This window comes from Microchirus variegatus (assembly GCF_963457635.1).
Source record: "Microchirus variegatus genome assembly, chromosome: 11".
Classification (NCBI taxonomy): Eukaryota; Metazoa; Chordata; class Actinopteri; order Pleuronectiformes; family Soleidae; genus Microchirus; species Microchirus variegatus.
The window spans coordinates 28,087,592-28,104,706 of NC_139812.1; the positions used below are offsets into that span (position 1 = coordinate 28,087,592).

Below are 17,115 nucleotides of genomic sequence, written 5' to 3' on the forward strand. Positions count from 1 at the left end.
TTATGTATTAATATCAATGTGGCCCCCCAATCGATCGTGTAATCGATTGGGGGGCCACATTGGGGGGCCGCATGTAATCGATTGGGGGGCCGCATGTAATCGGGGGGCCTATGACCAACGAAGTGATAAATGCGTATAGAGCATAATGTTTAAGTTAAACCCATATTGTATAACTATTGCATGTGACATAATATATAGTAAAAAGTATTATTTTATTGAATGAATGATAAGAAATTGTCAATTGGCTCATGAATATAATAACGTAAACAAAACAAGATTGGATAAAACAGTTGTGATAACCTTTAAGAGTGACAGTTTTATTTTAAGAGTTAGAAATAGAAAAGTTTTATTTGACTCCTTTGTTTAAACACACTTCAGGAGCAGGAATTACACAACGACACACTCAGATCACTGACGGCGCAGAACTAACGGCTGGTGTTTGGGGGCGACGTAGAGCAACGAGCTGTTATTTTAATACCAGGCTCACTTAATCCCATAGTAATCCCTGTGTTAGATCACGCTGTGATGGTGAAACAAGCAGCGAGGAGCACAGGCTGACACACACACACACACACGTTTTTGTACTGCTATCTTTGTGAGGACACTCACTGAAAGTAAATGTAACTGAAGTAAATGTCTAAATGCTTCCACTTGATATATATGATATCAAGTATATATATATATATATATGTCATATATATGACATGATGTATTGTCTTGTTTACCTCAACATGTGATCATGTTCTCACAAAGAAGACCTGTTTTCCCATAGACTTCCACTCTTGTCCCCCGGTGGCTATTCAGTATATTGTTACTTCCGGGTTTAGCATCATCTGGCAAACCGGAGAACTGTGACCACTTTTTATAGGCAGTCTACGGTTTAAGGTGTGACAGAGAACAGCGGCCAAACCAAAATGTCCCCGTTTGCAGTGTGAAAAAACGCGGTCCCCACAAAGACACGTGTACAAGAATAACACGTCTATGTTTTCCCATAGACTTCCAGTCTTGCCCCCCCCCGGTGGCTATTCAGTACATTGTTGCTAAGGTGTGACAGAGAACAGCGGCCAAACCAAAATGTCCCCGTTTGCAGTGTGAAAAAACGCGGTCCCCACAAAGACACGTGTACAAGAATAACACGTCTATGTTTTCTCATAGACTTCCAGTCTTGCCCCCTGGTGGCTATTCGGTACATTGTTACTTCCAGGTTTAGCATCATCTGGCAAACCAGAGAACTGTGAAAAGACACATGTACGAGAATAACACATGTCTGTTTTCCCATAGACTTCCAATCTTGCCCCCTGGTGGCTATTCAGTATATTGTTACTTCCAGGTTTAGCATCATGTGGCAAACAGCCTACTGTGAAAAGACACATGTACAAGAATAACACATGTCTATGTTTTCCCATAGACTTACAATCTTGCCCCCTGGTGGCTATTCAGTACATGGTTACTAAGGTGTGACAGAGAGCAGGGGCCAAAGCAAAATGTCCCCGTTTGCAGTGTGAAAAAACGTGGTCCCCACAAAGACACGTGTACAAGAATAACACATGTTTATGTTTTCCCATAGACTTACAATCTTGCCCCCCCTGGTGGCTATTCAGTACATGGTTACCAAGGTGTGACAGAGAGCAGGGGCCAAACCTAAAATGTCCCCGTTTGCAGTGTGAAAAAACGTGGTCCCCACAAAGACACGTGTACAAGAACGCACACACTGAACATAAAAGGCAGCCCTCTCTGCACACTCATACATTTACAATTAAATATACGTGAGCAGCGATGCACACATGCTGACACAGATGCATGCTCTTAAACACACACACACACACGCAAAAAGTGCAACAACAGCAAGTCACATGACCACCGTAAGACCCCCCCCCCCCCCCCCGAGATGAGTTTGTGAGGAAGGAGCGACGCCACAAACAGAGAATAGCGTCTCCACATTTGGAAACTAGGACACTAAACCCATGTGTGTGTGTTTGTTTTTGCATCTTACTGCATCTGTGTGTGTGTGTGTCCGCGTGTGTGTGTGTGTGCGTGTCCGTGTGTGTGTGTGTGTCCGTGTGTGTGTGTGTGTTTCTTGAGGAGCAGAAATCTTTATCTGTGTTTGTGTGCATCATTGCTCGTGTGTACGTGGTGCAATCGGATGCTTGTGTGTGTGATCTACATACACATATATATATATATATATATATATATATATATATATATGTGTACATACTGTATATACAGTGTGATGATGAATAATCCAGTCAATAAATAGTCGGAGTTGTTTGTGTTTTTGTTTTCTGGAGAGAATTATAGGCTATTTGTGTGTCTACACCAGTGAAAAATATGTCACTATTGTAGTAATTGTAGGGGAATATTTGCACTTTACTTTAGTTTTCATACTTCTAAATACTAATACAACTTTAATAAATGGGTTTGTGACCATTTCATTCATTTGGGCTAATCAGGTTTGGGGAAGCTACTGTAGTGTTAAATAATTGATTAATAACAACAAACAAACAAATTTGATGTCATTCTTGAAACCATTAAAGCTGTAGTACGTAACCTTTGAGAATGACATACATGGGTTTCAATTTACAACTTTGTCATGTATCACGAAAAAAAAAAAGACCCACACAATAAGCTAATTTATATGAATTTTCATGATCATGATCATAAATACACGATGTGGGAATGTTTTTTGGCTAGCTAGTGTTTTTTCTCCTTGATTTACAATTACCTTATTAAAGATGCATGTTTTTTTCACATATCACACTTATTTTGGTCAAAATCATAATCACAAAATAAAAAAAAAATTACATCCTACTATGCTAAAGTTGCTAATGCTAAAGGATGTAAACGTGCAGTTTATTCGTATTATATGTAATTGTTAACGGCAAAAACCATTAAAGGATTTTTTTATTTTTTTTAAAGGGATTGGGAGGAGGGGGCGGGACCAGGAAGTAGCCTCAGCCAATAGCAGCTTGACGTATGGCACCGGCAGCGACCGAGGGCGTCTATAAATCCTGCACTAACGATGAAAGACTGACACAAAAGGAGATTTGTGTCCACAGCGGCTAATGAGGTGCTAGATCAGCGCAACACACACACACACACACACACACATGAACATACACAGGAAGCTCATACACATTTTCACAATACCATCACACGTAAAACACAAGTTTTACAAGTAATATGTATTTAGCGTTCATTTTAGTACAACTGTTCAACTGCTAGTTAAGAACAGTATTATCTAATCAGCCAATCATACGGCAGCGACTCAAGCCCTTGAAGTAGATCAGCTCCAGGAGCAGAAGGCTATGTACCTAATAAAGAGGTCAGAAGTCATCACGCTGCAGTTCCACCTTTCACCACTAAATGTCACCAGTTAGCAAACGGCACACCGGAAGAGGCTTGTCTGACGGTATGTTTGTGTTGTTTGTATGTTTGTTACTTTGTGAGGACCAACAATCGGATATAAACTAAACAGAGTGAGGACATTTTGGGGGGAAATGAGGACGTTTTGTCTGGTCCTCACATGTATGATGTCTGTCATGTGTCCACACAAAGATATAAAAACAAGTTTGTGTGTGTATGCATGTATTTATATATTTATGAGGTCAAAAAAACGTACAAATCTATGTTTATGAGGACTTTTGTCTGGTCCTCACATATATGATGTCTGTCACATGTCCACACAAAGACATAAAAACAAGTTTGTGTGTGTTTGTGTATATATGTGTATTTATATATGTATGAGGTCCAAAAAATTTACAAATCTGTTTATGAGGACATTTTGTCTGGTCCTCACATACATGATGTTTGTCATGTGTCCACACATAGATATAAAAACAAGTTTGTGTGTGTGTATACATGTATTTATATATTTATGAGGTCCAAAAAACATACAAATCTATGTGTATGAGGGCATTTTGTCTGGTCCTCACATCCATGATGCCTGTGACGTGTCCACACAAAGATATAAAAACAAGTTTGTGCGTGTGCATATGTATTTATTCATGTATGAGGTCCAAAAAACATATAAACCTATGTTTGTGAGGACATTTTGTCTAGTTTTTACACCCTTTTTCACAGTTTTAGGGTGAAGGGTTGGTAAAGGGGTAATGTCTATGAAGTGTCCTCACTAAGATATAAAACCAGGTGTGTGTGTGTGTGTGTGTGTGTGTGTGTGTGTGTGTCACACTGCCTCCTCCTGTATTACGTTTATAAATCTGCTCTCAAACACTTGCTCTGTCGTCGTTCATCAAAAACGGCTTCACATATTTCACCCTCGGTGTAATAGTTGTGTATCACACACTTTGTCACTGGGGACGTGTTTATTTTCCTCGCTGTCATGTGTCGGGCTGCACTGAGGCTCCGCCCCCCCAACCTCACCCCCACCCCCACCCGTGACACTGTTCTCTGGGTCAAACAGAAGGAAGTAGTGACCTAAAAAAAAATCAAGGCAAAAATGACCTGTGTGTGTGTGTGTGTGTGTGTGTGTGTGTGTGTGTGTGTGTGTGTGTGTGTGTGTGTGTGTGTGTGTGTGTGTGTGTATTGATCCGAGCGCAGAGAGACTGATGGCGTCGCGTTGCTTTGCGTCGCAGAGACGCCTGAGCGATGTGTCATCAGCTGTTAGCGCCACAGCCGCTCATGATTACTATTGATCGCCAGGTTTTTTTCGTCCGTCTCTCATTGACTGCAGGACGCAGGAAAACCATCGCTCTCCCGGAACGTCGACCGTGCGCACGCCGTCACCAACGCTCACACACATGGACACATGTGACACACACACGCACACATTTAGAGAGAGGACAGGCGTAAGGCTACAGCAACGCTGTTTTCAAATGGAACGCTGTTTTCAAACGGAACGCTGTTTTCAAACGGAACGCTGTTTTCTATTGGAACGCTGTTTTCAAACGGAACACTGTTTTCAAACGGAACGCGTTTTCAAACGGAACGCTGTTTTCAAAAGGAACGCTGTTTTCAAAGTGTTGTTTTCGAAGGAACGCTGTTTTCATCCGGAACGCTGTTTTCAAAGTGTTGTTTTCAAAAGAAACGCTGTTCTCATCCGAACGTTGTTTTCAAAAGAAACGCTGTTTTCAAATGGAACACTGTTTTCAAACAGTTTCGTTTTCAAAAGGAACGCTGTTTTCTAATGGTACACTGTTTTCAAATGGAACGCTGTTTTCAAACGGAACACTGTTTTCAAACGGAACGCTGTTTTCTATTGGAACGCTGTTTTCAAACGGAACACTGTTTTCAAACGGAACGCTGTTTTCAAACGGAACGCTGTTTTCTATTGGAACGCTGTTTTCAAAAGGAACGCTGTTTTCAAAGTGTTGTTTTCGAAGGAACGCTGTTTTCATCCGGAACGCTGTTTTCAAAGTGTTGTTTTCAAAAGAAACGCTGTTCTCATCCGAACGCTGTTTTCAAAAGAAACGCTGTTTTCAAATGGAACACTGTTTTCAAACAGTTTCGTTTTCAAAAGGAACGCTGTTTTCTAATGGTACACTGTTTTCAAGTGGAACGCTGTTTTGAAACGGAGTGCTGTTTTCAAACGGAGCGCTGTTTTCAAAGTGTTGTTTTCAAAGGAACGCTGTTGTCATCCGGAACGCTGTTTTCAAAAGAAACGCTGTTTTCAAATGGAACACTGTTTTCAAACAGTTTCGTTTTCAAAAGGAACGCTGTTTTCTAATGGTACACTGTTTTCAAGTGGAACGCTGTTTTGAAACGGAGTGCTGTTGTCAAATGGAACACTGTTTTCAAATGAAACACTGTTTTCAAATGGAACGCTGTTTTCAAATGAAACACTGTTTTCAAATGGAACACTGTTTTCAAATGAAACACTGTTTTCAAATGGAACGCTGTTTTCAAACATTGTTGTTTTCAAACATTGTTGTTTTCAAACATTGTTGTTTTCAAACATTGTTGTTTTCAAACATTGTTGTTTTCAAACATTGTTGTTTTCAAACGCTGTTTTCAAATGGAACGCCATTTTCATTTATTGTGGTTTTTAAATATTGTTATTTTCAAACGCTATTTATAATATATTATAAATATTTTTTATTTTTTTCCTAGAGTTTACTTTCGTCTAATGTGTAAGAAAGTCAAAATTAAAACACATTACAGGTGAACTGTGTCACGATCCTGGCTGTCCCGCCCTCTCTCCTCTTCTTCTTCTTTTTTTATTTTCCTCCGCTGTGATTGGGCAGATTCACTATGTGGGCGTGGTCTCCAACTCCTGCCAGGCTCCACACCTGAAGCAAGTTACTGATCAAAGCCTCACTGTTTAAAAACCCAGTGCTGTCAGTTTGTGTTCAGGACCTGGTTCACGTTGTACCAGAGTCTGTGTTCATGAACCTGATCCTGAATCAGCAGCAGTTTTCAGAAAGAACAGGTGTTTAATGCTTTAATTAGACCGACGATGACGAGGTGAAGGTAAGTGTTAACAGCACTTTTCACTCACAGCTGATGCTCGACTCGTGCGTCATCGTCTTTTAAACCTCACTATTTTGGGAATAACAAAGGTAGAATTTTGATGGCGAGACTTTCCAAAGCATTTCTGGGATGAAAACAGAGCAGTGTGGATGTAGTTGTTGTTGTTGTTGTTGTTGTTGTTGTTGGAGAAAACACAAGCACACAACAGTCTTCTCTTGTCTCCCATGAGAGGTGGAATCAAGACTTTTTGAAAAATAAAAGCCTCATTCTGTGACAAATACTCACGGCACAGTATGTTGCATGGTTAAGACCATTATTTTGAAGGTCCAGTGTAAGAATTAGTGACATCTAGTGGTAGGTCAGCGTAGTGCAACAAACGGACAACTACGGTGGCCTTTTTATACCAAAATCATGCCGTTTTTGTAACTCTTCCTTTGTCTTTGTTGGTTTTTCTTCATTCAACGTGTGAAAAGTGGTGACACAAGATGGCCGCCTCCGAAAACCAAGACCCTCGCCTAATGTACGTACTGTATAAAAGGCTAAAAGTGATTTTACACATGCAAATGTACCTTTTGGTGAAGAATAAATACTTCTGAAAGTCACAACAGCTCAGATATGATTGTAGTCGGACGGGAACGTCTGTTATCACAAAACATTTTTATTTATTTTTTAAAGGCGCCACATGTAAGATTGTGGCCAAAAATGGTTACTACGTTCAAATTCAAAATACCGAGGTCTTTTAGGTTTTGTTTTTCTGACGTAACTGGCAACCCGTGGTTGCTCGGCAGCTGAGACTCTACTGACTGCAATGATTGGTAGACGGCGGTAGGTGGCGCCAAAACATAATGATTTGCAGTCTGCAAAATATTTTGTCTGTACTGTTGTTGTTGGTGAGTTAATTTTGTTATATGAACATTATTCCTGAGTCTCTGTGACGTATTAAGAGGATTTTATGATTTATTACATAATGCACCTTTTAAGTATTCAAGTTACAAATTAAATGGTAAAAAAAAAGAGAGAATGTCATCATTTAGTTGTTAAAGTTAAATGCGTACCCACAAATTCCCCCAAGTTTTCTTCTGTTTTGGCGTTTTACCAGATCTGTTTTCATGTTCCGACACGTGTCTGCGATCGTTTTCCAATTTCACACCTTTTTTTAATTTTAGGCACGGATTAAATTCCCTTAAGATCACCGTCTAAATTAAAACGGCAAAGTAAATGTTATGTTAACCAGGCGCTAAATGTTAACCATAATCTGCTGCGTTCTGTACAGTTCCTACGATACGATACCGATACGGCATCAGTCCGAAATCGATCAAAATCACTCGATCGGATATTGGAAATATGAGAATGTAGAATCCAAAAATCACTAAACAATATAATCAGCTGAGTCGTGTTGAAATAGCGTGTGATGACTCAGCACAAATGTGTTATTAACAGCTTCGTAGTATGAAACGTCGTAGATAGTTTCATCACTGTAGAACGCCTACTTTTGGTAATACCCTTTAAATTGTAAGCCACAGGAAGTGACCTTTAAGAGGACAGGAAGTCCAGAACAAAAAAAAAAAAAAACCTTAATCAAAAGCAGTAAAAGTGATCCAGGAACATGGAGCACGCTGATATTTAAGTCCAGAAACAAACCTCTGCCAATGCAACACATTCACTTTAACGCTGAGTGTTTATCTTAAGTGGCAAAGGCAGAGGAAGAGTAACTTAGCACTTTTGCAGCGACGCTCGCCAAACGAGATGAATCAATCCCTGAGTAATTAAATGAATCCGTGTCAAACAGTAACTCAAACCCGCTGAGCCGTCCAGCTTTACAGTCACTGGTACAGTACAGACGGCCTCGCTCGCTCCGTTCTGCCAAAAAAAACAAGTTCCGCCAAAGGAAAAAAAAAAAAGAAAAAAAACTGAAAGAAATCCCATTTGCAATAATTATGGCGTCCAAAATTTGACAAAACGGACATACTATACTACGTTGTCCAAAATGTGACAATTTTTTGGAAAAAAAATGTTTGGTCCAAAATTTGACAAAAACATCATACTATACTATGTCGTAAAAAAAATTAAAATTTTGGGGGAAAAGTTTTTGTTCCAAAATTTGACAAAAATGTTGTACAATACTATGCCGTCCCAAATTTGACAAATTTTTAAAAAAAAAATTTGGTCCAAAATTTGACAAAAATGACATATATGCTGTCCCAAATTTGACAATTTTTTTCAGACAAAATTTCGGTCCAAAATTTGACAAAAATGACATGCCGTCCCAAATTTGACAATTTTTTCAAAAAAAAATTCGGTCTCAAATTTGACAAAAATTACATGTATGCCGTCCCAAATTTGACAATTTTTTTCAAAAAAAAATTCGGTCTCAAATTTGACAAAAATTACATGTATGCCGTCCCAAATTTGACAATTTTTTTAAAAAAAAAATGTGGTCCAAAATTTGACAAAAAAGACATATGCCGTCCCAAATTTTTGAAAAAAAAATTCAGACAAAATTTCGGTCCCAAATTTGACAAAAATGACATATGCCGTCCCAAATTTGACAATTTTTTCAAAAAAAAATTTGGTCCAATATTTGACAAAAAATACATATATGCCATCCCAAATTCGTCAATTTTTTTCAAAAAAAAATGTGGTCCAAAATTTGACAAAAATGACATATATGCTGTCCCAAATTTGAAAAAAAATTTCAGACAAAATTTGACAAAAATGACATATGCCGTCCCAAATTTGACATTTTTTTTCAAAAAATTTGACAAATTTGACAAAAACGTCATACTATACTTTGTCACTATGTCATCCAAAATTTGATGACATAGTAAATACAGTTATTGGTCTGTATCCAGTAATGTCCAATAAACATTTAACAAGCTTAGTCGCTCCTGGGGCCACCAGAAATGTTTCTGCGGGCCAACATTGGCCCGCGGGCCGCACTTTAAGAACCAATGCTTTAGAGCCAGCGATTGTTGTAGCAGAAGCACGAGAGTGAGATGGACGGCGACGTAGAGAACGCCAGAGCACTCTTGGACGGTCGCGGCGGTTCGAGTCCGGCCAAGAGCCGTTAAAAGTGCCAGTTTGGCAGCGGCACCGCGGGGAAGGTGGGGGGTACCGCGACGGCAGCCAAGTGCATGGCCTTACTGCCTGGTGCGCTAACGTGATAGCGGCGGTTAACAGCGTCAGCGTTAACGCACATCCACAGAGGCGCTGCTTGTGAACAGGCAAGGCAGGCAACCCGCTAGGGGCCCCCCGACACTCGGAGCCTGTTCGCTAAAATAGCGTACAGGGAAACGAGGGGTTTGTGGTCGACTGCTGCCTCATTTCATCAAGTTTGTGTCAGTGATGTAAATCAAAACAAAAGTTTCAAACACCGAATTCTCAAAATAACACATTTGAATTTACGGACAGAGAACGCAGTGGATTGACAAACTCCTGCGTACTGTGATGAAAAATCGTGGATTTTCTCTATGGGATTTGGTGCAGGAAACAAACGTCACTTTCCAGCCAATAAAAAAAGGTGTTTAACAGCAAAATAAATATTGCGAGTTGCTAAAAAATCCACTCCGTATGAATCAGAAAGCACAACAACATGAATGTGTGAGATGATGTTGTTCTGTTTGCCATTAAATGATCAAGGTCATAAACATTTTCAACCATTATCATCATCATCAACCAGCACAGCGACGACATAAAGACAGATACATGCATGGTTCAGGTATGAGGTACTTCACACATACAGCACATATAAATATATATACATATATATATATATATACATATATATATATATATATACTGTGTGTACAGTAGCTTTGTAGTAGAAAACAAAAGGACAAAATTAAAGCACAGCACTCACCACTTTGTCCTGCTGCAGCCCAGTCAGCCATGAAAAATGAAAAGAAAGACAAAGACAGTTTGAGCAAAGATGAAATCTGAAAGCGTGACAATGAAACCTACGGCCCTACGAACGCCGTACGTGTACATGTATCCATATCTGTGTACTTTATATTTAGGATAAAATACTACAGATACTGAAGGAAAAAAGGGGAATTACAATATCTTTTTCACGACAAACTCAAACTCGGCGTCGCAAGCTAACTTTGTTCGCTAATGCTAGCTAATTTTAGCAATAACAGTTGATAACAACACTATGTTGTATGTTGCTAACATAAATAGCGTAACATGTCCGCGGATTAAATCTGAACAGTACTAAGTGTACAACCAGACAGAAATTAAATGAACACTAAAAGTAGCACTAGTAGTAGCATAGTGTTTAGCTAGCAGCTAGTAGCAGCTTGTTTTTGCTACGTGGCAGCCATTTTGGAATACAAAGTTGATATTTTTGAGGTTGATCCAACTTTTTCCAGTTGAAATATCGACTTCTGACTACAACTGGAATGCTGAATTACTACTATGTTTAAAGTTAAAGGTGCAGTGTGTCAAATTTAGGTGAATATAAACTTCAGTAGCTACATGTTTTGATGCTAATTGAAGGCTACATAGGTTTAAGAACACAACTCGACGAGAAAATTCTACTCTTCCTTTTCAGAGCAAGGATTTCTGAAACTAGGAGTAAGTTACAAATAAAGTTTAAACCTCATAATTGCCTAATTACAACAAACATGGAAGTGAATGCTTGACACCACAGTATGTCGTCATTTCCCAAGCTCTCCAGACGAAAATCTCGACTTTTCAAATGAAAATAGAATTAGAAAATTGTTTTCAAAATTATACATTTTTATATATTTTTTTTATATTTGGGGCTCAAAAACACCGGGGGGCGTGTGGACAGCAGGGAAATCTGGACTAATGGAGTAATATGGATGTAGCCACCACAGACTTCCACCTTTCAAAGACCTTCTCCTGCTGACAGCAGGTGCCTCCCACACTCACACACACACACACACACACAGGACCCCCCAGATGAACTCTTCCAGTGTCACCCAGTGACTAATTAGGGTGTGTGTGTGTCTGTATGTGTGTGTGTGTGTGAGATGTAGGTGTTTGGGGAACGGGTGGAAAAAAGGATGTCACCTATTTCAGTGGGAGACTTGTGTGCTACACACACACACACACACACACATACACACACACACCCTGCTGAGTGTGTATAGGGCACCTCCGGACCCCTGGGAGACCCAGACAGATATGGAGACCCCCCCCCCCTCTGTTGACAGCTCAGTCTAATGCCCAATTAACCTTTCCTAGCTCCTGCCTTGGTCTCACACACACACATGGGTGGACACACGACCACACGATAACACGCACATATCTAATATACTGTCCATATCATAAATCCAGAGAATATACAGTACTATATATATCTATATATATGTGTGCGATGGCTCATCTCCTGCACCTGTGTTCCAACACCTGAGTTCAGAGAAGTGAACAACCGTATGTGCAGTAGTAGTATTATACTACTGCTGTTGTGTATTTAATATACACACATTATATTCTGAACAATAAAGTTCATCTATCTATCGATCCATTCGTCTCGGAATGGGCATGATAATTCGATTCTACGACTATTCGCTTGATAACGACAAAAGTTGATCAGTAACTGTGACTATTTGCAACATACAAAACAAACTAAAAACTATTCTATTTACCTACCTAGCAACCAACCTACTTAACTACCAATATAGCTACTTAGCTAACTATCTATCAACCAACCAACCAATACTTATCTATTTACCTACCTACCTACATACTACAACTACCTACCCACCAACCTACTTATGTATCGACCAATCTACCTACAAACTTACCTATCTACCAGAATACATACTTATCTACCCACCAACCTATTTAACTACCTACATAGCTACTTATCTAACTACCAACCAACCAATATTTATCTACTTACCCACCCACCAACCTACATATGTATCGACCAAACTACCTACCTACCTACTTACCCATCTACCAGAATACCTACTTATCTACCCACCAACCTACTTAACTACCTACAAACCTACTTTTCTAACTACCTACCAACCAACCAACCAATACTTATCTATTTACCTACCTACCTACATAGTTATCTACCTACCCACCAACCTACTTATGTATCGACCAATCTACCTACCTACAAACTTACCCATCTACCAGAATACACACTAATCTACCCACCAACCAACCTAAATACTTATCTTACTACCAACCCATTTACCTACCTACAAACCTACTGATCTACCCACCAACCTACCTAAATACTTATCTAACTAACAACCCACCAACCTACTTAACTACCTACAAACCTACTTATCTATCTACCTACCCACCAACCTACTTATGTATCGACCAATCTACCTACCTACAAACTTACCTATCTACCAGAATACCTACCTATCTACCCACCAACCTACCTAAATACTTATCTAACTACCAACCTATTTACCTACAAACCTACTGATCTACCTACTCACCAACCTAGCTATGTATCTACCTACCTACAACCCTACCTACTTACCCATCTACCAGAATACCTACTTATCTAACCACCAACCTATTTACCTACCTACAAACCCACGTATCTATCTACCTACCTACATACATACATACAGTACATACATACTTATCTACCTGCCTACCAATCAAACATGATTGATCAGTGGTCCATTACTTTTGCCTGGACAGTGGGCTAAACCACTGATCCAGCTTCAGAGGGAGGCTAGGACCAACCTCACCTAACTTACCAAAAAAGCATCAATAAACAAACAAATCAACTAATCTTTTTTAAATCCTCATCCTGAATCGTTTGATTTCTTCTTGTATTGCGACTTCAGTATAAAATACATAATCCTGAGTCAGAGGATTATGGTCTTACCGTGTTTGATCGTAGAGACACTCGTCCTCCACATCGAGCGCAGAACTTGGTCTGGCAGTACGAGCACAGGTTCCCGCAGCCGTCCGCGAACTTGGTCTTGCGGCAGATGCCGCAGGTCGGCGCGTCGTCCCGGTGAACGGTGGAACCCGCCGCCGCCGAGGCCTGACGGATCACCGTCTCCCTGTAGCTGGACAACTGCTGCTGGATGCCTCTGGAAAACAAAAGTCAACAGGAAGGACAGACCACGTTAGACTCGCTGTAGAGACAAACGTGTGTGTGCAGCGTGGACACGGACACGTGGTCCAATCTGAAAGCATGGCAATGACTCTACAAACACTGTGCGTGTACATATATCCACCTAAATACTTCATATTTTGGATAAAATACTAGAGATACTGAAGGAAAAAAGAAGAATTCCAATATTTTTTTCACCTCAGAGTCGACGACAAACTCAAACTCGGCGTCGCAAACTTTGCTCGCTAATGTTCGCTAAAGTTAGCAATACTAGTTGATAACGACACTCTATGCTGTATGTTGCGAACATAAATAGCGTCACATGTCCACGGATTACATTTGAACAGTACCAAGTGTACAACCAGACAGATATTAAATTAACGGTAAAATTAGCAGTCGTAGAAGTAGCAGCTTGTTTAGCTAGCAGCGGGACCGTATCTATGTTCCCCCGGGTCTTATGTTCCCCCGGGTCCTATGTTCCCCCGGGTCCTATGTTCCCCCGGGTCCTATGTTCCCCGCTTTGTATGTGACCGGGGAACATGGGACCCTTTCTCTAAAAAAGGGTTCTATGTTCACCCAAAAGGACCCGGGGAACATAGGACCCTACCCCTTACCCTAACCCTAACCCTTTACCCTGGAGCTCCACACCCAGACTTCCACAAAGTGGGGAACATAGGACCCTTTTTTTTTTTTTTTTAAAGTCCGATGCTCCCCGATCGGGGAACATAGGACCCGGGGAAGATAGGACCCGGGGAAGATAGGACCCGGGGAAGATAGGACCCCATGAACATAGGACCCGGGGAACATGGGACCCGGGGAACATGGGACCCGGGGAACATGGGACCCGGGGAACATGGGACCCCGGGAACATCGGACCCCGGGAACATCGGACCCCGGGAACATAGGTACGACCCCGTAGCAGCTTGTTTTTGCTAAGTGGCAGCCAATTTTAGGTGAAGCTAAAAATTTAAGATAAACTTCAGCAACTGTCAGATTCGGACAACCATGTTTTCAAAAGCCAACAGGAAGGAATGACCACGTTAGACTCGCTGTAGAGACAAACGTGTGCAGCGTGGACACAGACACGTGGTCCAACTGGAATAAAACCAACTTTAAGAAGTGAGCTGCGTCCTCTTGTGTTTGGGATTATGCTGAAAACCAGAGTTCAAGAGAATCCAATCGCGTTTTTTCATCGTATTGGCATTTTGTTTTGGGAGCACTGAAATGCTATCTTTGGAAAACTGGTCCCAGAGGATGACGATCTGGAAAAGACACCCTTGTTTTTGTATACAACCTTTCAGCTCCTCCCTCTCTAGGGGTCGACACAGCGGATTCGCTAATCCCAAACCTTCACTGGATGTGGCCCCTGGAGGCTGCCGTTAATTTAGAGTGTCCAATTAACCCAATCCCTGGGGAATAACTGAGGACTGGGTAACTTGCTCAGAGGTGCAGTTACCCCCCCCCCCCCCCAACCTCAGTCCATCCCTTCACCTGGGATTTGAAGCGTCAACTCGCCAAGGATTACAAAGGATTACAAGTCAAGTTCCCTTTCCACTGTGATCGTGGTCTTAATGTGAATCTGAACCAGATTTAGATCTGATCTGATTTCAGAGTATTTCACTTCTTTAGACTTGAAATAAATGAAAAGTCAATTTTAAGACTTTTAGATTTAAAAGTAATTTGCTTTGCATTCATTTTCCACGATTATTATCCTAATAGATTAATGTGTTGATTCATTTCTGGAGTAATTGATTAGTTATTTGGTCCAGAGAATGTAAAAAAAAATATATAAAATGTTGATCATTGACCTTGAACGTATTAGAAAAGATAAAATTGTAATGATGTATTTGTTATATTGAGCAAAAAAACAGAACATATTCAAATTTAATTATTCTTTGAAAAATCTGATAGTTTGTTTGAATTAGAAAGAAAAACACAGATTTAAAAATAAAAAATAAAAAATGGATTAATTGAATATCCGAATAACTGGAAATTAATTGAATAATAACATCAATAAATCAGTAATTGTTGCAATCCCAGTTGGATTCTATGTTAAATATGGACTTAAAAATCTGTGAAACAATAAGTATAAAAATAGTCAAATAGAATAAATGAAACAATAAAATGCTGTGAATTAGCACAATCTTAATAAGACTGTGATTAATAGCAATTAACTATTGAAAAAGGTGTTTCCATGTGTAAAATACTTCATATTGAATCCACAGCTGTTGTTTCCACGCTGTCATAAAAATTATCACCAATTAATATTTATGAACATTTTGTTTTTAAAACACCTTTGGTGCAAAAATTGCAACACAGAGTGTTGAACAGAACCAGAACTCTGTGGGACGTCGTACTCACAGCGATGAAGCCTCCTCCCACATCTGCTCTGCTCAGATATTAAAAAACTACAAATCCCAGAGAAAAAAAAAAAAAAAGGAAATCCCAGATCCGGTCATTTGATACGATCAATAACATAAACTCCACCTCCTCTTCCTCCTCTTCCTCCTCCTCCTCCTCTTCCTCCTCCTCCAGGAACAACGGGACAAACCGTTCGTCCAAAATACATCTTAAAAACCAAAAGAACGAAAAAATCCCAGGATCCAGAGGCTGAAACTAAACCCTGCCTCTGGAAACGCACGCACACGCACACACACACACACACACACACACACGCACGCACACACACTTCCTCCGAGCAGCAGCCAAAGGTCACGGAGAGGTCACCTGCTGCTGCAGCTCTGCAGGATTTACTTCCTGATCCTCGGCTCTCGCTGTGTGTTTTGCCCTCACACTTGACTCTGTTTACCATGATCGCACTCAACATACAGTACAGACCTTATATATATATATATATATATATATATATAAATATATATATATATAACATTATGGCTGATGTTCCGTGGCTTTAATCCAAAACGGCTTCTCCGTGTATTAGATTTTATGAATAAATCCTAAATGTTGGCTTCATGTAAACGACCTCACAGTGAATCCTCTTCATCCTCACTGTCATTTTTCTTTGTGGTTCACAGAGTTTGTTGATTATCACTAAAAACTCTTCAATCTGACGTCTATTCTGTGCTTAAGTATAATGAACTGAGGACGGGACGAAATCACGGCTGTGACTAAGTAATTGCTCGGTCAGCAAAGAAAAGAAGAAAATGTAAACTATTCATATTCAAGAGGCTGAAAAATCAGAAAATCTTGTTTTAATCCCCTAAAAAACTTATTTTGTGTAATTTTAAATGGCAAATCATCAATATTTTCAAATTGGTGACTTGGTTTAGTTGATTATTAGCTTCTAGCAGCTAGCTGCTAGCTTAAGAGCTGTTAGCTGCTGCACTAACTTTACTTCACAAACATCTAAAGCCTTAAAGAGTTGGCCATTTTTGTCATTAATTCCCTTTTAATGTAATCACTACTTATGTAAGTTGATATTTTGTTCTCACAGATGTGACACGTGCCGCTATATGTAGCTACTAGCATTTATGCTAGTTCAAAAGTTTAGACACAGGTTTTGATCCAAAAGTGGGAAATTAAAATGAAATTGAACATAACATTTGAAAAACCTTTGACAATATACACAACGTATTTGATTCAATCTGACGTCTTTT

The 17,115-nt window shown here is 39.9% G+C and overlaps 1 protein-coding gene across 4 annotated transcripts in view; it reads right to left on the reverse strand.

The window, feature by feature from the left end:
* rims1a (regulating synaptic membrane exocytosis 1a) overlaps positions 1–17,115 on the reverse strand; it is a gene marked incomplete at both ends in the record, with an annotated part of 94,133 nt that overhangs the window by 54,671 nt on the left and 22,347 nt on the right. For 3 of the 4 annotated variants that reach the window (XM_083897578.1, XM_083897576.1, XM_083897575.1), the window contains 2 exons: positions 10,289–10,300; positions 13,265–13,475. In XM_083897578.1, the coding sequence (XP_083753704.1) occupies positions 10,289–10,300; positions 13,265–13,475 (223 nt within the window). The remainder of the gene's footprint in view (positions 1–10,288; positions 10,301–13,264; positions 13,476–17,115) is intronic. The other variant, XM_083897577.1, reaches the window with a different exon arrangement.